General features: G+C 37.5%; 1 protein-coding gene across 3 annotated transcripts in view; it reads right to left on the bottom strand.

Moving 5' to 3' along the window:
• Rpap2 (RNA polymerase II associated protein 2) overlaps positions 1-25248 on the bottom strand; it is a 63360-nt gene that overhangs the window by 25074 nt on the left and 13038 nt on the right. For 2 of the 3 annotated variants that reach the window (XM_090334198.1, XM_090334195.1), the window contains exons 7-11: positions 16615-16650; positions 14609-15527; positions 13503-13585; positions 10971-11051; positions 4750-4818 (exon numbers count right to left, since the gene is read on the bottom strand). In XM_090334198.1, the coding sequence (XP_090190324.1) occupies positions 4750-4818; positions 10971-11051; positions 13503-13585; positions 14609-15527; positions 16615-16650 (1188 nt within the window). Of the gene's footprint in view, positions 1-4749; positions 4819-10970; positions 11052-13502; positions 13586-14608; positions 15528-16614; positions 16651-25248 lie in introns of those variants that run through there. The other variant, XM_090334197.1, reaches the window with a different exon arrangement.

Below are 25248 nucleotides of genomic sequence, written 5' to 3'. Positions count from 1 at the left end.
GCCTGACGCTGCAAACCTGTGATTCTCTTGTTTCTGCCTCACAATTAGCTGCAATTGTAGGGGTATACCATTCTTTAATCTCATTTCATATATTGTGTGAAATGGAAATTATGAAGAACAGGAAAAGGAATGTTATGATACTGCATCATAAAATATACTGTGATGCCACTTATTATTTTCATCTAAATATTTGGGGCATTTAATTTTATGAATTCATGTAAATACAAATTCATTTGGCATATATAGTTCAAAATATGTAAAATAGGGGACATGAGTGCCCCAGTGGTAGAATGCTTGCCTACCATGCACGAAGCCTTGGGTTCTATTCCTCAGTACCACATATACAGAAAAAGCCGGAAGTGGCACTGTGGCTCAAGTGGTGGAATGCTAGCCTTGAGCAAAAAGTATCTAAGGACAGTGCCTAGGTCCTGAGTTCAAGCACCAGGACTGGCAAAAAACCAAAACAAATATATTAAAAGGTTTCACACATTGGAATATATAAGAACTAAGTACTTACAGAAGAAATCTGCATTTATATATGTACTTATTAAAAGTCTTACATAGCCTCATGTTATGTTTATTTGGGAAAATTAGATTCAAGCTTATATTTCAACATACCAATCTTTCAAGATAAAACTTGAACCAAGAGCCAGGCTGGTCACTTACACCTATAATCCTAGCTACTCAGGAGGCTGAGATGTGAGGATCAAGGTTCAAAGCCAGCTTGGCACAAAAGGACCTAAGACTCTTATCCCCAATTAACCTCTAGAAAATGGGAAGTGGGGCTTTGCTCAAGGGTAGGGCGGTAACCTAGAGCTGGGGCTTGGCTCAAGGGTAGGACAGTAGCCTTCAGCTGAAGAGCTCAGGGACAGCACTAGGCGAGTTCAAGCCCTGTGACCCACCAAACAACAAAAACAAAAAAAAAACTTGAACCAAGAGTAAAGTCTAAGTGCAACTCAACAAACATATTACAAAGAGCTTAAGCAATAAACCTCAGCAATTAAGTGGCTACTTTACTACATTTCAGCTTTTAGGTAACTAGGCTAATCAGTTATTAGCATCATCTATGTTTTCCTTTATGAATTGTTTGTTGGTAGTGGTCATGTAGCTTGAACTCTGGACCTGGGTACTGTCCCTGGGCTCTTCAGTTCAAGACTAGTGCTCTACCACTTTGAGCCACAGCACCACTTCTGATTTTCTGGTGCTTAAGTAGAGATAAGAGTCTCATGGACTCTTTCATTCCTGGGCTGGCTTTAAACCAAGTTCCTTAGATCTCAGCCTTCTCAGTAGCTAGGATTACAGGCCTGAGCTACTGGTTACTGGCTTTCTCTGTGAGTTCTTGAATACCTCTATACAAGTTCTATACAACCTCTTTATAACATTCATTACATAAAACACCAGGTAATCCCTTCATTATAAAATAAATTTATACTGCTTAAGCTGTGCTTTAAAAAGGTTTATTGCTACTGGAAACTACTTAGGGACTGAATATATAGTAAAATATTAGTAAGTGTTGAAATTATAATACCCATTCAAGCCCCACAGAATTAGTAAGAAAGGAGGAATGTATTCTCATATATAAACATTTTGCCAAGAGTGCAGTGATCAACCATTCCAAGTTATTAGGTTAAACTCGTAAGATTACATTAGTATAAAGCTTACAGTAAATAAGTTATTTGTTAAGTCCCAATTTTTTTCAGCACTAATACATCTGTGAAAGTACAATGAAAGTCATTAAGAAATGATAATCTGTGTTAGAAATATTTTATTTACTTTTAACAATACTGAAGTAAAAATTTGAAGTACAAGTTTTTTTCTATTTCTCTGGGCAATCATGTCAAAGTGTTGATTTCCACCCCCAAGAAGAATTAGATAGGAATCACTACAGCAACAAGGTAATGTAGTCATTAATGTACAGATGGCTACGTAGCCTTTTCTTACAATCAAATGGCCATCATACATTAAATGAATGCTAGTAATACAACTGCAGTATTTACAAAGAATGGTATTATTATCATACAGTACTTTATATTAAATGCCTTAATCAAACATGAATAATCCTCTCTAGTGAATATAACTATCATTTGGAAAAATTTTTGTCAGCTACAAGGTATTTTTAAAATAATAATTCTAGAAATGCCTACAAGTCTATTAAAAATAGATATATTTTTCTGAATCATAATTTCTTTTTCTGGTGCCAGAGCTGGGGCTTGAACTCAGGGCCTTATGCTCTCACTTGGACTTTAGGCTCTAGGCAGCACTCTATTATCACTTGTCTCTAGTCTGGCATTTTTCTGCTAATCAGAAATGGGAACTTTGTACTTTTCTGCTTGGTCTGGCTTTGAACTTTGATCTGTTAGGTCTCAGCCTCCTGAATAACTAAGATTCCAGGGACAAGCAATTGGCACCCAGTGAGACACTCCTTTACATGCCTACACTGTTCTGTGGCAAAAGGATAAATGGCTTTTTATGTATTTTTCCTTTCTTCTTTCTGTGTCTTAAGTTTCTGTGCTATTTATCCAATGCTAGCTGTCATGCTGGCTTTGTCTTTCCTCAATGACAGTGCTGGCTTCCCTAAAAAGTAACTGTGAACCCATCAGGGGGAAAAGGTAGAAGTGTAAATTAAATTACAATTATAGGAGAATTCTACAGATTTATAGAAGTCAATGGGGTTAATTTTAATATGACATATTTACATGTTATTCCCAACTTGCTTTCTAATATAAAAGGGCAATAAAAAGGCAAAATTGTGGATCAAAGGGGCTCTCAGCTAGAAAAGCTCAAGGAATTTTCTGAAAAGAAGATATAAAAAATATGAAAGGAGAAAGAAGGCCTAAAAGTCAATAATCAAGGAATGAGGAGACTGAGCTGCAATTTGAAGATACAGGATGTGCAAATACAGGATGGAAAGGAACTGAAAAGGAATGCCTATGAGAACAATTACAAGTATGAGGAAACAAGATTTCAAAAGCAAAAACCTAAGTAGTACCATCAGACTTGGAATCTGTAATGACCAAAGACCATAGAAGCCAACAAAGGCCTAAACTAGGAAGGATTTTAGTCATCTCAGATCAAAAGGATCAAAGACTAAGAGTCAGATCTTGCCTTAAGGTTTAGAACATAGTGAAAAAGAAGGCAAATGACTAAGCAAATAGCATGCACTGCTACACCTTTAAGACAGAGTGCACATGAGACACGTGTAATACATCTAAGATATATGTACAGGCTTTTAAAAAAGTCAACCACTATAATAAGGTTAGGGAAGTCAAATAGTACAGAAAAGGACCAGCAGTGCCTTCAATATTTACACCACAAGAGAGCCTGTATTAAATGAAACACTAGAGGTTTTTATGCAGCATACTCATTTAACATTTTAATGGCAGCATTTTATACTTTTGGCTGTTGTTCCTTCCTTGCTATTGAAAGGAAATGTGGAAATAGTTCGATTTAAAACATGTAGGGTCTAGCATGCCCTGGTAAGCCATGTTGATAAAGACGACGCTTCTCTCACTGAAGTAGAAAGGAAGATTCTGAGATTACTGCTGGGCTCAGGACCCTGACTTGTCAACCCAAGAAGTTACTTCCTCTTTAGTATAATGAAATATAGAAGTATAGTTAAACAGTTGTCTAGGAAGGTTTACTAGCAGGCATATGGCTTGATGGGCAATCATAGTTACTGACACTTTCTCTGCCAATGAATGGAATATTCATATACTCCATAAAATAGAAAGAACATTCTAAAAATTTAATAAGATCTGTTTCACAAACTACCAACTCAACTGGAACATGACAATAGTAGGAATGACAAAAGATTTGTTCTTAAGGCTGATAAAAAATTTATATCAGGGCATTCAAGTAAAGTTATTTTCTGTGTTCTGATTTAATGAATCATGTGAGTTGTATCTGGTTGGGTGACACAGATTCCGGCTCACTGAAGCCTACGCTAATCTTCCTGGCACAGCCTTCCTCGGGACAGTGAAGCCAGAGTAACATGTCAGACTGTAGTAAAATCAAAGAGAGACAGAGTAGGGCTGGAGACGCATGGGGTGACTATTAACACTCCTTGACCTGTGAGTGTCCACTAAGTTCTCAAGGCCCCATGGGCTTCAATGACCCAACAAACACCAAGAAGCAGCAGTAATGCAGGAATGAATGATCCTCTGAAGAGTTTTGCAATTCAAGCTGAAAAACACTACAATTATTAAATGGATTTAGCCCTATTGAAAAACAGGCTTAGAAACCTCTAGTGGTTTCTTAAAAGGTAAATGAGTTTTAAATGTTTTATATGTGTCTGCTATTTATTAAAAATCTGCTAAATTTTAAAGTATACATTGATTTGGAAAATTGATGCTATTAAGTTAAAACACTTAAGAAAAATGAAATAGCACTAGATATATAAAAATACAGGTATAAAATAATGAAGCGGACTCAACATTAGTATAACAAATTATTAAAGATGAAAACTTAAGGACTGTGGTATAGGTACTACACCTGGGAATGTTTTCTTTCAAAAGATTACAAATTGTATTGGTAAGAGCAGGGTCCTCAGAAGAAAGGATGTTAAAAAAAAAATGAGAATGTTTAGCTTACCAATGGCCTATCACTTTATAAGAAAATTATTTTCTTATGTAAAAAGGCATTAGGTACAAAATTGAGTATGACATTTTCCAAAGCAATTTATAAAATTAATAAATTTGCTTTTCTGTAAGATTACTTAGCTTTTAGTTAAAAAACTGAAAGAGTACTTACAATGACAGCAACACAATAGCAATTAAGGTCCACTCCAAAGGTTTATGGATAATATTTCTATTTGTTAATCTGAAAGACAGTAATAAAAATTTACTGGAGTTTTTTTTATTTAAGTAAGTTTTCTATGTGTAGATAAAATCAGAGTTATGATATTATGTATAAGAACTACTTTCCAAGTATGTTTTCTACCCATGGAAAAGTCAGTTGTATAATAATGTGGCTCTTGTATGGTGTTTCACAAGAGCTTCTGGAAGGAAACATTCCAGTGCACCTTACATACTTCGGATAACGGTGCAGTTAGATGAGATGGGATTATAGGCACCATGAAGGAAACACATTACACCTTATAATAACAATATCCTCCATGAGTTCCCCTCAGTAAACATTTCACCAAAGCTAACAGGGTCATTTGTGAGTTTCATTTTATCTTTTGTGCCATTCTACTTTGTGCTAGGGTGGCATCAGGCAATTAAGTGATATCATAAATCCTACCTTGCAGAAATGAAAACTGGCTTTAATAAAGTGCAAAAATAGGCCTTTATTGGAGAAAATTTAAAGTAAAATTGTATTACTTAACTGTTGATGGCAACAAGTACACAAGAAGTATCATTCTAACTTAAATGAAAAAACGAGGGGCCAGGAGGTTGGCCTAGCATGCACGAAGACCTGGGTTCGATTCCTCAGTACTACATACAGTGGTGCTGTGGCTCAAGTGGTAGTCCCAGCCTTGAGAAAATCCAGGGACAGTGCTCGGGTCCCGAGCCCAACCCCAGGACTGGCAAAAAACAAACAAACAAAAAACACAAAAAAACGAGGGCTGGGAGTTTTGCCTGGTGGTAGAGTGCTTGCCTAGCATGCACAAAAACCTGGGTTCCATTCTTCAGTACCACATACACAGAAAAAGCTGGAAATGGTGCTGTGGCTCAAGTGTAGAGCTCTAGCCTTGAAAAAGCCCAAGGACAATATTCAGGACCTGAGTTCAAGCCCCAGGACTGGCACCAAAAAAAAAAAAAAAAAGGCTCTGGTTAATTTTTTTTTTTTTTTTTTTTTGCCAGTCCTGGGCTTGAGCTCAGGGCCTGAGCACTGTCCTTGGACTTTCTCAAGGCTAGAGCTCTACCACTTGAGCCTCAGCACCACTTCTGGCTTTTTTCTATGTATGTGGGACCGAGGAATCGAACCCGTGTCTTCATGCATGCTAGGCAAGCTCTTTAACCACTAGGCCAAACTCCCGGCCCCGGCTCTGGTTAATTTTTGTCAGTCTTTTATCCCTTCAGGGTTGGTTATCTATTTCCTCCTCTTCTCTAACCTGATTACCTCTCTAACCTGATTACAATTTTACCCAAATGTGTATTCTTTTTTTTTTTTGGCCAGTCCTGTGCTTGGGCTCAGGGCCTGAGCACTGTCCTTGGACTTTCTCAAGGCTAGAGCTCTACCACTTGAGCCTCAGTACCATTTCCGGCTTTTTTGTATGTATGTGGTACCAAGGAATAGAACCCGGGTCTTCGTGCACGCTAGGCAAGCACTTTAACCACTAGGCCAAACTCCTGGGCCCCCAAATGTGTATTCTTAATGAAGTCTTTCCTAATCATCTTATCTAAACTTGTAACTTACTTTCTCTATCATGTTCCCTTGCTTCTTGGAGAAAAATGAAGTTAATAACAATAAACTACATTAAAAAAATTATGGGGTTGGGAGTGTGGCCTAGTGGTAGAGTGCTTGCCTAGCATGCATGAGGCCCTGGATTCGATTCCTTGGCACTACTTAAACAGAACAAGCTGCAAGTGGCACTGTGGCTCAAGTAGTAGAGCGCTAGCCTTGAGAAAACTCAAAGAAAGTGCCCAGGCCTTGAGGTCAAGCCCTAGGGCTGGCAATAATAAAAAAAAAGGTAATAGAACTTAAGTTCTCAGAGAAAAGGATTTTTTTTTTGTTTCCTGTTGTTTGTTGTTCTATTTGTAGCAAATGAAATAGAATCTAGCATATAGCCGAAAGAATTCAAAGGAAGCTAACTATAGAAGAAAAAAGTTAGCTGGGCATGATGGGTCACGCCTGAACGACTAGCTACTCAGGAGGCTGAGATCTGAGGATCAAGGTTCAAAGCCAACCCAGGCACAAAAGACTTTTTTTTTTTTTTTGCCAGCCCTGGGCTTGAGCTCAGGACCTGAGCACTGTCCTTGGACTTTCTCAAGGCTAGAGCTCTACCACTTGAGCCTCAGCACCACTTCTGGCCTTTTTCTATGTATGTGGTACTGAGGAATCGAACCTGGGTCTTTGTGCATGCTAGGCAAGCACTTTAACCACTAGGCCAAATTCCCAGCCCCCACAAAAGACTCTTATCTCCCAATTAACCTCTAGAAAATGGGAAGTGGGACTTGGCTCAAGGGTAGAGCTGTAGCTTTCAGCTGTAAGAGCTCAGGGACAGTGCCCAGGCAGAGTTCAAGCTCCATGACCCACAAAAACAAAATTAAAATAAAAAGAAATAAAACAAATGAATACATCTCTTCTCCCCCACCTTTTTGTAACCATATATAAGTATCTGAGACACATTTTAAGGATTGATTTAAGGTTCAACCATTCATTCATTAAAAAAAAAAAATGTCTGGACTACTGACTGTATACCACTGCTCTAGGGGCTGAGGAAACACAAGAGGTTTTGCCCTACTTCAGAGTATATTATTAGCAGAGTAACAGCATTTTGCTTGTTTTCATATTGCTCATCAAAGTAAATTCCCAGCACAAATACTGTATGAACATGTTGTCTGAGCGACAATTCAAAACCAGGGATCATAGTATTTGTTAGAAAACACTGAAAAAAAAAAAACCCAAGCTCTTAAAAAAATACAATACTGTGAAACTCATTAATATTTTAGGGAAAAAATGCCTTAACTCATCACTGATGAGATTAATGTCAAAATATAATTTCAATTCAAATCTGCTTTAGAGAAATGTCTTACACTGTTAACAATGAATCATTACGACTAGCTGTGGTGGAACTCCTTTTATTTACACTGTGAGGGGTAAGTCAGTGCAACCTTCTGCATGACAGACTGTGGTGCAATCCAGTGGAAAGTCAGCTCTCACAAGTCACTGGGGGAAGACACTACAAAAAGCTGAAAAAGCTGTTTTGTGCTCAGCTTCTAAAGCAGGCTCTCATCTCTGCAAGTAACAATCACCTAGAGGGCTTTTAAAAAATACTAATGTGTCAGCCCAACCCTAATCAAATGAACCCCAATCTCCAGAGGCAGAGGTGAACATCTTGTAGTTGTTAAACGGCTTGAGAATCACTGTTCTACAAGTTCTTATTATTGATTAGTATTTTAAAGAGAAGGATATAGTTATTATGTCAATTATTTCCCATTGTCTATTTGGACTGGAAAGATTTCTCAGCATTAATCACTGTCATCAATATGGTGTTTTCTTCTACAGGCTTTGATGAAAACCCTGCCCCCATCATCCAGTCAAAATCTGAAGACTCCAAAATGGGTACTGTTAACTAGAGTCCATTCTATACTCCAAGCAACTTACACTGTTCTAAAAAGCAGCCATGCCAATGTTTGTTAAAGCTCTAGATTTCCATGCAAAGTTAAGATTTGTAAAATAACCATTTAAAAATAATTAGCATTTAAGTTCTTTTTGGGGAAAAGAATTATGTAATATCCCCTTATCAATATGACACATACTTTTGGGGCTCATTTTTCCTTTTCTTTTTTCTTTTTGATGGTACTAGGGTTTAAATTTAGGACCTCTCTCTTGCAAGGCAGGCACTCTAACACTTAAGCTGTGCTTCTCTAGCTCGTTCCCAAACTTAAAAAAAAATTATTTTAAAGCAGTTGTACGAAGGAGATTCAACTCAACATGTCAGTTTATTAAACATAATGCATCTTCTATCACTCTCATTTTTCCTATCCCACCCCTTCTTTCAAGTTCCTTTCCTAAACTTTGGTCAAATGTCAAGTATATGTAAAAGAGAATATAAAATAAACTATCCTTACCATATTTTAGTAAATGGTTAACTGGAGATAAAGAGTCTCATGTTCTTTAGTGCCTGGGCTGGCTCTGAACTTGCGATCCTCAGATCTCAGTCTCCTGAGTAGCTAGGATTACAGGTGTGAGCCAGGGCACAAGCGCCTGGCTTTATCCCCCTTGTTTTAAAGCTTTTTGGATAGTTTCATGTTTGTGCGCAGGCCAGTCTTCAGCTGCAATCCTCAAGGTCTACCTCTGCTCATTGGGAGCACTGGCACGTACCACATCTGGCTTTCCCCACTTGTGATACTGATGACCGTGGACACAGCTGAACATACATCCAATAGGGTTTTTTTTTTTCAACAGCCTCACTGTTTACACACACACACACACACACACACACACACACACACACACTTATTTATTTGAAATAGGAAAGGGAAGGGGAAAACAGGATGATTGGGAGGGGCGGGGGGGGGGAAATGGGGACAAAAACATGAGAAGGGGTATAATATGTGAGAAATAATGCACCTACTACCTGGCATATGTAACTGTAACACCTCTATACATTATCCCACCAATAACAAAAAGAAAAAAGAAAACAATGAAGTTGAACTTGTTTCATAATGAAATGCAAAAGTAAATTTTGAAAGAAATAAAATTATAAAAGTTTAAAAAAATATTCTAGTATATAACACAGAATACAAGTTCCTAGCTTAGAGTAGGAAAACCATGGCATACTTAACGCACATGTGTATTCTTCAGCAAGGAGAGTTAAGTGAACTTTCTGGGAGCAGAAGTGTGTTTACTACATAGTATTTTCAGATTTTTGTCTTTGTGGTTAAGCATACATAACAAAATTTACTATCATAACCATTTTGTGTGTGTGTGTGTGTGTGTGTGTGTGTGTGTGTGTGTGTGTGTCCTTTCTGCTTAGGATAGCTTCAAACCATGATCCTCAGATTAGACTCATTGGTTTTTGTATTTTTTTCTTTCCTCCTTTAAATTTTCTTAACAGAAATATCTAACTCTGGCATTTTGGTCTGGTGAGATTACTAGTTCTCACAGTACACTGCTAAGTACACCAAGTTTACCACCAGATTGTCCTCTGATATGTGAGTGCTTTGATTGTTGATCAGTAAGGTTCTCATCTTAAGAGAATTGAAGATATGATGATCTAGTTCTAGGGAATCAAAACCGGGACCTCATGTATGGTAACATATTACCACTGAGACACATTTCCAAATGGCATATTTATTCTTCATACCTTTCATTGTCATTTCTTCAGACAGTGACCTTGATAATACAATGACTTCCTCATCTGGCAAGACTAAGCTCCTGAGGTAACCTTCCTGTGTTGTCCTTTATGTAAAATATATTGCGCTTATAACTGTTAGTTATAATTTTCAAGCCGGATACAGTGGCTCACGCATGTACTCCTGGCTACTCAGGAGGCTGAAATGTGAAGATCTCGGTTCAAAGCCAGCCCGGGCACTGGAGATTGTAAGAATCTTATCTCCAATTAATCACTAGAAAACTTGAAGTGGGGCTGTGGCTCAAGGATAGGATAGTAACCTTGAGCTGAAGAGCTCAGGGCCAGCGCCCAGGGCCAGCCCCATGACCCACACACACAAAAAAATAATAACAATTTTCCTCAGCTTTACCGAGGTGTATAAATTGTACAGTGTGATGATTTAATGACACTATGAAAAGATTATAATTGCGCTAATTAATACATGCATCACTTTGTAGTTATGTTTGTGATGGTAATACCTAAGACCTGCTATCTTTATACATCACAAGTATAGGACAGCATGAGTGTAATGTAATTAGTAAACATTTTCCACAGTAGATAGTAAGGTACAGAAAGGAGAGATTATAGCCCACAGTGTCTCCAAAAGGAAATGGATATTGACTAAAGGAACAAAAGTTACAGAACAGCCACACACCCACACCCACACCCACACCCACACCCACACCCCCACCCACACACACACATTTATCAAAGGAAATATCTATTTTATTTGATATCAGATATAGCAAATGAAATATACAAGGGTGAAATACATCAAGTAAATATATCCTTCTTGGTTCCCACCAAGAAGCTGCATTCAAAGGAAAAATGTTTAGGAGAGAAGAAAACAGCATCTAAATGGATATAAAATTACTTACTTTTCCTTGTGCCTTAATTTAACTATGGACTCTATAAGGCAATCAGTGAAGAGTAAAATAACGGATGAAATCATAGTGTCAGTACTAACCTGAATGTGCGGACAAGATTTTTAAGTTCAGTGTGAACATCTCCCACTGTAATCTGAAGAGGACCCAAAAGTCCAGGCAATCTAAAAATTAAAAAAATATATTTATATTAAAAAATATAATTATTTGAGAACATTTTTTAGAGAAACCCTAGCTTTTTTTATTTTGGCCAGTCCTGGGGCTTGAACTCAGAACCTGGATGCTGTTTTGGGTCTTTCTCAAGGCTAGCCCTCTACCAATTGAGCCATAGCACCATTTTCAGCTTTTTCTGGGTATGTGGTACCAAGGAATTCAACCCAGGGCTTCATGCATGCTAGGAAAGCACTCTACTACTAGGCCATGCTTTTGGATTTTCTATGGGTGATAATGGCACTTAGGTGGGTTATTACTAGATTCTTACTGGTAGGAAGTCCTAAGAACACATTGCACAGTAACTCCACACTTGATGGCCTATATCATAGAGTGTAAACCATGGAAATGCATTATTATGGCTGCTACCTGTATTTTTGTCCTTAAGTTTTTCTTACTTGGAAAGCAACTTAGTAACTGATGCAATAGTTTTACTATGAGAAATCTTTATATTATGGAAACAATCAGCTAAATATTACCCAGATCAACATTTAAAAATGTTTATCTTTTGCACTGCACAGGAGACTGGCTGGGCTGTTCTAGACCATCAGCTTTAGCAATCTTCCTAGTCCTTTCCATCCTAGGGTCTTGCAGGGCTTCCTCTGTCAAATGGTTTATCTTCCTAAGCCTTACCATTTCGTTTTTTCCTTTTCTCAGTGAAACACAAGCTTCTTTAGGAACATGTTTGCAAATTCTTGGCTTTCTACTGCATGTTCTTATAAAACATGAAGTTTACTTTTATTTATCACAGATTTCCCATGTTACCATAAATGTTCCCTCATTATTTCTTCCGCTAGAATGTAAGCTCCTTGTGAGCAAGGCCCCTTCTGTTTACCTTGATTGAGTGGAGAGGGGGAAAAAAAAGCATGTCTTAATTAATGTCTTGAGTTTATGTAGTTTTAAATTTAGGTGATTATGTGACAAGAGTGTAATTGTCAAGTGTTTTCATAATAAAATGAACACTTCTGAAAAAAATGCTTGTTGAATAAGTATTTTTATATAGGACCAAATGAAGATACAAAGCCTGTTCAAATGTTTTTTTCTCATCAGTCGTGGGGCTTGAACTCTGGGCCTGGGCGAGAGCTCAAGGCTATCCATCCTACCTCTGGAGCCACAGTGCCACTTTTTTCTGGTGGTTAATTGGAGATAAGAGACTCAGGAACTTTAGTGTCTGGGCTGGCACTGAACCTTGATCCTCAGACTTCAGCCTCTTGAGTAGCTAGGATTAAAGGCATGAGCCACCCTCGCCCAGCTTGAGCTTTTTTTTTTTTTTTTTGCTGCCAGTCCTGGGCTTGAACTCAGGGCCTGAGCACTGTTCTTCGGCTTTCTCAAGGCTATAGGCTCTACCACTTGAACGCACCACTTTCAGCTTTTTCTATGTATGTGATGTAGAGGAATCAAAGCTGGGTCTTTATGCATGCTAGGTAAGCACTCTATCACTAGGCCAAATTCTTGGTTCCTGTCCAAATGATTTCTGATGTAGCCAGTAATATATATTTTAAAGCAAAACAGTAATGTCTCCCATTACAGGTCACAGTTTATAGTTTGGCTCTTCAAAATAATATGGCTTTGGGAAATGTTTTATTTTCAAATTGCTACAAAATTCAGACTTCTCTGCATTTGTAGCACCTTAAATAATGTCTCACTTACTTTTTTCATGTTCTTTGATCCAGAAAGAAAATGAAAGTTCAAGACAGTCCTCACACCTCTAGAGTTATCAAGAGTTTAAAGTTTCTGTAACCAATTTTAAGTATCATTTATGTCTGGGCTATTTACAAGAATAATAATTTCCATCACAGGAAGCTCAAAGCCAACGTGCAAAGCTGTTGACTGTGAAATGGCAGTGTAAGCCACTGTTAGAGCTTCCTAATAACTTCTTATTCTCATGAGAACTGACATGACACATTCACCACAATCACTATTTAAATGGTCTAGTTTCAACATTTTACCCAGATTTTACTGAATCAGAGAAGTAGGGAGATAGTCTACTCCTGTAATCTCGGCCTTTCTGTGTTTTCTACACAAAACAATGTATTCTTAAAAAGAAAAATGGGGGCTAGGCTGGGAGTTTGGCCTAATGGTAGAGTGCATGCATGAAGATCTGAGTTTGATTCTTCGGTACCACATACATAGAAAAAAAGCCAGAAGTGGTGCTGAGGCTCAAGTGGTAGAGCTCTAGCCTTGAGAAAGTCCAAGGACATTGCTCAGGCCCTAAGATCAAGCCCAGGACTGGCAAAAAAAAAAAGGCAAAAAAACAAACCCTCAACTTCTCAAGCCAAGAAATTCGTATGAATGTTTCACAATACCTTCGTGTTCAAAATTCAAGGGTACTATTTATAATGAGTTCATAAATATCAAAGTAACTTAAACATCCTATGAAGCTGAAACAGCAAGGATATACTTACACTTTACTCAGTTTTTCAAGGACGATGCGTTTTCTAATCTGGTTCTGGGCACTCGAATCTACCAGTGGAAAAGTGGGATCATGCTATATCATGTGGTTAAACAAAACAAAATAGAGTAATAAATCGACATTTTTCTTCTTTTGTAAGTAGAACACAAAACATCAAACAAAAATTTATATAGCTGGTATAACAGGAAATAACCTGCTTTGAGCATTAAGACTTAAGGCTGTTAAAACTGCTTGAGTCCTCTTGCCTGTTCTAAGGATTCCTTTCTCTTCTCTACAAGAGGGGTCTTAAGACCTCCTTCACTGAACAAGAAAATGAATAAGAAGGGATTACAAATGTAGGAAATGTATGGATGAAATTAGCAAATACAATAAACATTATTATGGAAAAGTTGGGAAATGGTACATAAGATCATTCAACTTAACCAAAAAAAATTGGGGAAACGTCTCCTTGTATTTGTTTCAAAGCATCACAGAACAAGGCAGTAAAGAAAAATGAGCTACTTAAAAAATGAATGTCAGGGCCAGAAACCAGTTGGAAGGGGCAAGTGAGAGACTACAGGTCAGTTTATGAAGCTAGTGAGACCTATGTTTCTCATGGCTTAATGCTAATTCCAAGTACAGTTTTAGGCTAGGAAAGAAAGTCTACAGAAATATAAGACAATTAAAAAATTTGTAATATTCCCACTTTCACACTGCTTTATAAATTAAGAGCCACATATTTGGTGATCACATTTTGTGGTAAAAACAAGGTTTTTACCCATTTTTCCTGCCAAATGACTTCAATTCTCAAATGATGGTGAACACTAAAGATGAGAAAAGAGACTCAAGAAACTAATTTTTATAAAGCTAGCTTCATAAATGACAGTATAGACAAATCCAGATGTGAATGCACTTTTTCTATTCCATATGTCTGTTATTTCTCAGTAAGTTCCTTTATTCTTTTTATCTATAGTATTTTAAATGAGCAGGCTTACCAGTTATTATCCATAAAATGTTACTATTCAACTAGTAAGTCTATTCCACTGCATATAGTCCCAACACAGTATCTGCTAAGCTTTTTCAAAAGTTAGAAGCCTGGAGAAACTCATCAAGACATACCTCTCCTGAGTCTTGTGACTGGGAAATTTCTTCATTCAAAACATATCGTCCCTTATAAAACTCCCTGATCCTCAGATTCAGGGTTTCAGTTTGTTTTTTCAAGTCCTCATAATTTGGCAATGGTTTTCTGGCTGGATCAGAGCATCTAAAAGGTAATGACTCATTCAGGCTGTTCTGAGATGGGGAATGACATTCTGGATTGGAATCTGTATCATCTTCATCAAGTTCTTCATTAGCGAGTGAGGCTAACGAGGGTTCTAAGCACACAGAAGCATAATTCTGGCCATACAAAAACCTCAAAGTTTCTTCTGTCTTCCATTCAATTAAAGTCTCCTTCAGAACTTTAAGTAAGTTTGTCTTGGTGACTTCAGGGCACACCTGTGCTGAACTGTACTCTGACCTAGAAACTTGGTTTGACTTGGTAAATTTTCTCTTAAAATGCTCAGCACTTTTCTTACTTATGCCCACAAGTGTTATTTCTGACATATTGTATTTACCTTCAGAATCTGCTGAAGCATTTAATTTCTCTTGTGCAGGACTATCTGAAGAAAGTGGAGTATTTTCCTTCTGTGAAGGAAGTTCACAGGCAGCTTTCTCCTGATTATCTAAGCTACAATTACCTAACTGAGCCGCAACATCTACCACTGCCTGTTCTATGTCTTTGTGCTTCAAGCTTGCTTTCTGATCAGTTTTCTTTTTCATTATGTTTTTCTGGTGCAGCTGTGGCCTTGCACCCCTTGCATTTGGTTTGTTTCCTGGTAGAATGGAGGAAACAAAGTCTTGTTCATTGTCACTGTTACAATCACTGTCAATGCTAGAAGGACTAGAATCATATTGTGTTTCAAAATGACAAGTGTTGTCAATATCTGATGTTTTGATGACTTTATTGCAGAACTGTACTTCTTCTCCTGAATGGCCACTGTAGAAGAAAAGATAAATTCAGTTGATCAGGAAAGCAACACAAAATTTCTACTGTATTTATACTCCAAAGATCAATATAAAATTTTTAATTCCCCAGGCATACCTTTACATATAGACCATGACACAAAAATTTTAGGAGGAAGCTTTTGTTTTCTAACTAATGTATATTGATACTGTTCTCCTTTCTTCATTATCACAATTATTTTAAAATCATTAAAAAGAGTATAGCAAAAGGAAAAAAAAACCCAGAGAATTCTATTCTATTCCATTATTATTATTACTATTATTTTTTTGCCAGTCGTGGGCTTGAGCTCAGGGTCTAAGCACTGTCCTTGGACTTTCTCAAGGCTAGAGCTCTACCACTTGAGCCTTGGCACCACTTCCAGTTTTTTTCTATGTATGTGGTACCAAGGAATCGAACCCGGATCTTAGTGAATGCTAGGCAAGCACTCTACCACTAGGCCAAACTCCCGGCCCTATTTCATTATTTTTATTTTCTATTTACTATTGTTTCTTCTATACTAGGTTGAGGCTATAAAGATACACATCAATAGATAAATAGTATTTCTTACTTGTGCTGTGACTATAACTACGTTAGACAGCATTGGTTCTGAGGATTAAAGGAAGTTTTGTGAGATAGCCGTGGTCAGATAAGCAATACTATGAGGTTTACAAATTAAATCACATCTTGGCGTTGGGATGAATGCTTCAGATACTCTTCCAAATAATTAAATAACTGACACATTAATCTCTTGAAATCCTAAGAAAGAACACCATAAAAACCTTTCAACAAATGTAATTGGCACAACTTAAACACAGTATGAAGAGTGTTTGTATCATATTTCAACAGGCTCAATTAGACTTCCTCAGTAGGAACAGCTGTACAATAAATCATGTACATCAAACACAGCACCTCACCATCACAAAAGAAAAAGCTGAACATGTCAAATACTTCTTTGTGTGCCTACAACAGGGTGCTTTCAATGCATCAGCACAGGAAGTTCAAGAGCCCTATCACCTGGTTCATGCTTAATGTGTCCATTAACTTAAGTACCATATAGAAGGTGACACCGAGACAACCGTACCTTTGTCCTTCCTGTAGCAGCTGAAAGTCAGGATGCCTAGGACACAAACAGACAAGAAAACTGAAGACAAATGACATGTCGAACACTGTGCAGTGTTTATAATAATGGCTTTGGATAGAAAATATAGACAGATCCATAGACAGGTCTGAACTCAGGGCCTCTCATTTGCTAGGCAGACATTTCATGAAGCCAATGACTCCCTTTCAGCCCTGGTTATTTTTGAACTAGGGTCTTGCGTTGTGGTGAGGCTGGCTTGGGCTGGGATCCTCCTATTTGTGCTCGATGCTGTGACAGGTGGTTGAAAGGGAGTCAGTTTGGCATTGATCAGAGATCCCCATCTCCACCTCTCAGCAGGTAGGCAAACCCTCATGCAGTTTTACTCCAGGCAAGGTGTTTTTTGAAAGGAACACTTAAAAGGAAAAAGTATTGAGAAACCCATCACAAAAAGTCTATGTCAGCTTTCCTTACACCTAAAATCTTAATCATTTTCAGGGTAGGTTGAAAGTTTTCCTAGTAAGTCTACTTCCAGATCTTTTGCTCTTCCTTTGTCACATCCACATCCTGATCTTCCCAGATAATGTTGCAGGGCTCTGCCCCATGCCACCACCTGGCACATGGTTCAGCAGTGGGGTCTGAGTAGCACCAGAGCCGGGAATGTACACGTAGTACAGTGATTTTTATTTGGATTCTCAGATCCAATAGCTAACTTGCAAATGTGGAGATATGTAAATATGGCTTATGATAATTATACTGTATCTTATGAAAGAAAAAAATTATGGACAGTAAATCATTATTGAAGTAAAATGGTATCAGGAATATCGAGGGACTATGATTCTTAAAACTTATGTCAGATAATGGTACAGAGATGTCAACTACTGAACAGAACAGCAGCAGAATGGTGGTAATACAAGGGTTAATAACAGTAGACTGGTGGTAATATGAGTATTCATGTGACTGTAGAAAAGTGTATTATATGAGGATTAATGTGTTAAAAGTCTTGTAGTGGGCTGGGAATGTGGCTTAGTAGTAGAGTGCTTGCCTAGCATTCGTGAAGCCCTGGATTCGATTCCTCATTACCACATAACAGAAAAAGCCAGAAGTGGTGCTGTGGCTCAAGTGTTAAGAGTGCTAGCCTTGAGCATTTTTTGCTCAAGGACAAACCCAGGCCCTGAGTTCAAGACTCAGGACTGGCAAAAAAAAAAAAAAAGTAAGTGTAGTAACTATTTAGTAGGGAAATCCGTGTTTCCTTTCAACCTAGTGAAAACTGGGTCACATATATCCCCATTCCTACTTTTGGCAGTACTAAGAAATGACACCAAACATTCTTCTTCAACCATATACCTCCCCCCCCCTTTTTTTTTGTCAATTGTGGGGTTTGAACTCAGGACCTGGGTGCTCTACCACTTGAGTCCCAGTTCTATTTCTGGCTTTTATGGTAGTATATTGAAGATCAGAGTCTCATAAACTTTCCTGCCCAGGTTGGCTTTGAACCACGATCCTCAAATCTCAGATTTCTCAGTAGCTAGGATTACAGGCATGAGCCACCAGTGCCTGGCTCTCCTCAGTCCTTTTGATCTGTTTTGTTTCTTAGATAAGGTCTCCTGCTTTTGCTCAGGCCAGCCCTGGACCATGATCCTACCTTCAATTCCCAAATAGCTGGGCTTCTTAGTATGCAATAGTATGAATACCTTACTTTTGAGACAGGGTCTTACTAATATCTTCCTGGGCTGGCTTCAAGCTTCAGTCCTCCTATCTCTACTTCCCAAGTGCTGGGATTATAGGCATGTTCCACTATGCTTCAGCTTCAAATGCCTTTTCATATTGAACTGTTAAAAATGAACTATAATAGTAATAAAAATTTACACAGCTGCATTGTATAATTCAAGAGAAATCAGTACCGTAAGAATTAATAAGCTGCTAAGGACATAGGAAAAAACTTCCTGTAGAACCAATCAAATCTGAGAGAGGAAATATTTCAGCATAAGGCATGGCTTACACCTAGAGACACCCTATGAATCATGCTCCAGCTTAAACCTAATTTATCTCTTAAAGAAACAACAATTCTGTTCTTCAATGAGCCACCCCACCAGCCCCTTTCACTGTGAGCTTCCTCTGAAGAGGTCTGCCCTCACCATTTTCAAATTCTTTCTGAGTCATCAACCCTCCACCTCCCAGAATCTGTACCCTCTACTCCCCTGAGACGCTGCTTGCTTAGCTCACCGATTATCATATTTTTTTCTTTTTGAAAGTAGAGGACAAAGTATCAGAATGAAAGGAGTTCTTAAAGGAGGAATAGGCATAAATCTTGAGGGAAGGCCCTGGAGAAGGGGCCCAGTAACAAAGACACAGGGTACCAGCAAGGAGGGGACAGAGAAAATCAAGTGCTAAAGAAGAGGCTGCTGGATGCCCTTGATGGTACTAGGAGGTCAAAGTATTTACTGTATAGGATGGCTTCAAGGTTTGGGGCAATCAGAAAAGATGTGAATGTATCAAGTAGTCAGTAAAGAACTAAATGGAAACAGTTGAGTTTAAAAGGCCAATGGAATGCCAAGTAAGACCAATGTCATCATTTCTTCAGTGCCAAGCAGATTTGGGTCTAAATTCCAAATCTTTTTATGTCAGATGTCTTTGCATAAATCTTTATATCCTATCCATACATCCACCATTCACAAAACAAGGAACAAAGTATTTCTCTTGGCCTGGTGTGATACTGCATGAAGACAGCATATCTAAAGTGTTAGTGGTCTTATTTGAGAATGTTCACCGGTAGTGCTCAGGCACAGGAAAATATGTTCAGAATAAAAGATGCCTGGAATGTAGAAGTAGACATAGCAGAAGATTAGGGAATAAAGAAAGTGAGACTGTCTGTAAGGATAAATGTAAGTTTGTCAATCCAGAAGAATGGAGCTGGGGAGAGGAGAGGTCAAAATGAGGTTACAAAGTAGCCTGATAAGTATAGATGAGATAACTATTGTGGTCAGAGACGGGAAGTTTGTATTTCAAGATCATGAAGGCAGAACATTTTCAAATAAGAATGAGGTGCAAGTGTGGCTGAATCAAGAGGTAAATCAAAAGGAAAACATGATTTTAAGTCATGAACACTGTTTAAGACAGTCTTATGAGAAATCCCCAAGCTACACATACTTCTGACATCTCCTAGATTCAAGTAATCCTGCCTCAGCCTTTCTACTAGCTGGAACTACAACTTTATATACTGTTTTCTTGACATACATATACACCACCCCACACATATATGCACAGGGGGATGTTTCATTGTGTTATTTCCACACATTTACAATGTATTGCAATCATTCTCACCCTGTCTCCCTCTTGCTTGACGTTTTTTGAGAAAGAAAACTATAGGTATAGTAAAAATTGACATTTAATAAACGTCTTCTATGTAAGTTTAGGTGGGCTTTAAAAAAAACTGTGGTAAAAGCTGGGCTCATACCTAAAATCCTAGTTACTCAGATCCTGAGTAGGATAAAGTAGGGTTAGTTTAGTGCTTCCGATTAAGCACCAAAAAAGCCAAAAATGAAACTGGGGCTCAAGTGGTAGAGTGCTAGGCTTGAGCAAAAAAAGCTAAGGGAGAGTGCCTGAGTTCAAGATTCTGGACTGGCACACATACACACACACAAAAAAAACTGGGATAAAGATTAGGCCAAATGGGCCAGGAGTTTGGCCTACAGTTAAAAGTACCTGCCTAGCATGCACCAAGACCCCGGTTCGATTCCTCCATACTATACACACAGAGAAAGCCAGAAGTGGTGATGTCACTCAAGTGGTAGAGTATTAGCCTTGAAAAAGCCTAAGGACAGTGCCCAGCCCTGAGTTCAAGCCCTGGGACAGGCAAAAAAAAAAAAAAAAAATTGGGCCAAAGTCTCTTTGGGCATGAGCTCAGTATATCCCAGGCCCTAGGTTCAAGTGAGTAGCAAAATATATACATTTTTGGTGTACAACTCAGTGTATTTACATTAAGTACAGTTGCATTGTGCAACTATCACTGATTATCTCCAGTATTTTTCATCTTTCCAAACTAATTACAGTATTTCATTTAATCTTCATGTAACTTATACCTTGTGAGGAAATTGAAGCTTTGAAAGACTGGTTGACTTAATAAACTAAATTCAAAGCTAGGCCTCATTCAAAAATTTAAACATTGACTTTGCTGCTCATGGGAATTAAAAAGACCCTTGCTCATAAAGTTGAGGGGACAAAGTGATTTGCTTGATCCCTCTCGCTGAATTCTGTGTCTCTTTTGCTTTCCTATCCTAATTTTTCTGCCTTTAGATAAACAGAACTATATTTAACCTTGCTTCTAGATACTGTGTCATGAATGATTTTAAATCTTTTCTCAGCAATGGTACTCAACATTAGAATAAACTAAGTATGTGTCTATTCAGGTTTTGGATGAAAGGTTCAACATAAAACTCTTGTTTACTTTTACTCTGTGCTGCTTCACAAAGAATGAAGCAACATGAAACACTGACTTCTTTCCTATTCTTTCTTGGGTGAAATTCAAATTCTTTCTTTACAAAATGATATTTCTCTTCATACCATCTATTCTTTCTACACAATTTATTCTGTTTTGCAAACAGTTCTAGAAGCTAAATTAAAAAAACAAAACTAATTATTTTAAAGCATATTTTCAAAGCAGTTCTTGGTAAACGTTTTCTCAAAGGTATAAATTGATTAGTGATTCTCAGATCTCAGTCTCCTGAGCAGTTAGGATTACAGGTGTGAGCCACCGGCACCTGTCAATCTTTTCATATGTATAGCCACATGTTAAATATACATGCATGCACACATATATATCACTTGAAATGTTTTATATATAAATCATAGAAGCAGTAGCCTAGAATTGCCCAATCAGGTGGGAACTTTTCAATGCTTTTGAAAAGCATTAAATCTGCTTCAGAAAGTTTTCCTTCTGCTTACCAAGCAACAGAAATGGCTGTCCAGGAAGAGGTTATAAAAGTTGTGTTGCAGAGGTTTTTGGCTTCCGCACCTCTGAGATTGTAGTGTTTATTGCCAAGAAGTGACATGTGAAAATCCCCAACTCTGGGCCACATGACATGACGGAACTTTTAGCTCCATCAGCATTAACCAGTCACCCTAATTTCATGTTTAACATCACAATTTGCTTTTCACATCTGTTCTTCTTTAAGATTTTTGGATCTGAGCATACAATTCTAGAAAACTTGTCAGAGTCTATTTTAACCAAAGGATATATATAAATGTGACTGCCTATCTAAATGAGCACTCCCCTCCCATGGCATCTAACTGTGTGTGGTCTTTTTTTGGCCAACAAGTGGGTACAAAGCTGCTAACTCACAACAGGGGAAGCACTGCACTATATTAGTGCCCAAACCATTCTAGGTCAATGTCTTTTCTCTATGAAAGAATTAAGAGATATTCTGCCCCAGTACTGTTGTTCTCCACCATGTTAGAAGGACAAAAAGATTTCTGGGACCCTTTCTGAGAACAAAGCCTTGAGACAAGTGTAGAGCAAAGTTTATGAATCAGTCTTAACATTTATACATCTGTACCAATGTGGTCATGAACCTTCTGTTTTATCAGGTATCATCAATTTTAAGGGATGCTACTACTTTTGGTATTCTACAGTATGGTAAATAACTATCCTCAGTCACAATAATGCAGGCAACACAGAACTGGGTCAAATCACTATTCTCAATGGCAGATGAAATCACAACATCCTCAAAGAGCTCAGAGTATGCTAGAAAATATTCTGGACTCTTCTCCACAATCTCTCATCTATTCCTTCACTAGCCTTCATCTTTTGAAGTGAAAGAGTTTAAATCATTCTAAATTCTTAAGTTAGTGACTATCACAAGGCATGGATTTTCTAGTCTTACATTAATTTTTCTGTTTTTAGAAATAACAGTTGTGTAGGAAACTTTCACTATTATAGCAGTTACTAAAGACACAACTAATTCAGGATTATAAACATTTGAGCTAAAGGGCAGTAATTGGTTAAATGTAACTTTCCATTTTACAAATGAGAAAATCAAGGACCAGTGCTAATAAGTAATGTTCCTTTAGTAAAAAGGACTAAAAACATGAGCTAGATCTAACAGTATTCATTAAAACTGCAGACCAGGGCCAATCAATTAAGTTATCTGCCACTACTATTTTACAATGGCAACAGAGTAAGAAATAACACAGGGGTCTCTTAAGATTTTCCCAATTACATGCATAAATGTAAAATATATTGTTAATGGTCAAAAAGTTTACAAGTCATTGCAGTAAGATATCTAATTCCTTGAATGAAATTAAAATTTTAACACTGATTAAATTACTGTGATGTAATTTGTATAATGCATCAAGCTAATAAAATACTGCATTAACAATGGTAAGAATTAATACATGGTTATTTGGACCAGAAAAACATGCCATAAAAGACCCACAACTGTTTTGAGGCAAATCTGAAATCTTTTATTAATGCAATTCTTATGTTCATTTTTTAATTTCAAAGAAATGCAACAGGAATTTTTAATGCATTGTGCTTTCTTTTCAATCTCAATTCAATTAAAATTTACAGACTAGCTAAATCACCAACATTAATTTTTGCAGAATTGAGCTGGTTCAGTTCTATTCTTTTAGTCAATATTTAGGTAGCACTTTAAAAAAATATGAGCTCAAATATTGCACTTCTTTCAAATGTTAATTAGTTGTTGTAGTGTAGTTTTAGTGTTCTGATTGAAACCCTCTGATTGAAACAACTCTGTAAATTTTAATTTATTTTAATTGATTTTCAGTACTATTCATATAGGACTGATTTTTATGGATTAGTAGAAGAAATATGCTGTACTTTGATAAATTCACTTGTATGTGTGTTGTATTTTTTTAAAATAATGACTGCTTAGGACAAAAAACTGCATTAAATACTAAATGTCACAGTGTTTTGAAAGCACTTTTTCCTTTAAAAGACTAATTCTACAAGTCTGCAGTAATAGGATCATTTGAAGGGATTAGGGAGAGGGGGTAGAGGCAAAGAAAATGGTAAAAAGAATAAAGTACATTGTATCTGGCTGTTAAAGCACTGTGAAAGTCACTGAAAGTGAGTGAAGAAGGGGGGAGGTTGAAAGGATGAGGAAGAAGGCATAATAAAAGGGACCAATGTGATTAAAATACAGTATATACAAGTGAGAGACAGCATGGCAAAACCTTCTTGAAAATTAATGTAAAAAAATGTTGTTCAGAAGAGGGTACTAATAGGAGGATGAAGACAGAAAGGATGAATATGGTTGAAGTACTTTACATTTATGTATGAAAATAGAACAGTGAAACCTGTTGAAATTGTTTTCAGAAGTGACTCATATCCGTAATCCTACTCAGAAGACTGAAGTCTGAGGATTGTAGTTAAAAGCCACCAATAAACTATCCTGAAAAAAGTTGAAGTGGCACTGTGGCTCAAATGTTAGAAGCACTAGACTTGAGTAAAAGAACTTCAGGGACAGCACTCAGGTCCAGAGTTCAAGCCCCAGAACTAACTCCCCCCACCTCAAAAAAAAGAAACTGTTTTTAGAAATAGAGGGGGAAGGCCAGGAGTTTGGCCTTGTGGAAGAGTGCTTGCCTAGCATGCATGAAGACCTGGGTTCAATTCCTCAGTACCACACACATAGAAAAAGCTGGAAATGGTGTTGTGGCTCAAGTGGTAGAGCCTAGCCTTGAGAAAGCTCAAAGGCAGCACTCAGGCTCTGAGTTCAAGACCCAGGACTGGCAAAAAAAAAAAAAAAAGAAAGAATGAATGAACGAGAGGAGGGGGAGCCAGGTACCGGTGACTCACACCCATAATCCTAGGATTGAAGTTCAAAGCCAGCCAAAGAAGCAAAGTCTGAGATTCTTCTCTCCAATTAACCATCAGGAAACTCCAAGTTGCGCTGTGGCTCCAGTGGTAGAATGCTAGCTTTGAGTTGAAGAGCTCAGGGACAACTCCCAGACCCAGAGTTGAAGCCCCATGACTGACAAAAAAAGAAAAGAAATAGAGGAGGGGGAATGAGGAAGAGTGATGAAGAAATGAGTAATCAACATGTATGCTTCTTGTATATGGAAATGTCACAATGAAACCCTCTTGTACAATATACGCTACTGTTTCAAAAAAACCCAAACAAAATAGCTGACTTTAAATGATGTAACCATACCACCTGTGAGTAGAGCTCAAGACATATTTCTGTAAAGCTAATAACTAAAAAAGCTTTAAAAATACTGAATACTAGAATTTTCAGCATACAATACAAAAAATAAAAAATAAAAAGAGAAACAATCTCTGAAAAACAGTGACCTCTAGTGGGCTTGTTAAATAACAATGGTGTAATCCCCAACTTTCCGAATTTAGACATGAAGATAACACTGTTGCATCTTAAACATTGATGTGATTATAAAAGTAATAAATGCTCAACATGATCAGGGGCTATAGTCATAGTACATACAACAGGAGAAATGTTTATAGATTACTGTTTTCTTCTAATCAAGTTGTATATGATGAATCAGTATCAATCAATAGCTTAAACATACACTTCATCCAAGCTTAAGGAAAGAGCTGGATTTAATCTAAGGAACCTGTAAGCCCTTGCATTGTGATTCTTCTTAAATTCATCTTTTCTCTTTCTT

Source organism: Megascapheus bottae, chromosome 6 (genome assembly GCF_031878675.1).
Source record: "Megascapheus bottae isolate mThoBot1 chromosome 6, mThoBot2.hap1, whole genome shotgun sequence".
Lineage (NCBI taxonomy): Eukaryota > Metazoa > Chordata > Mammalia > Rodentia > Geomyidae > Megascapheus > Megascapheus bottae.
Note: the sequence above shows the minus strand (reverse complement) of the source record. Positions and strands in the feature narration are given on the sequence as shown.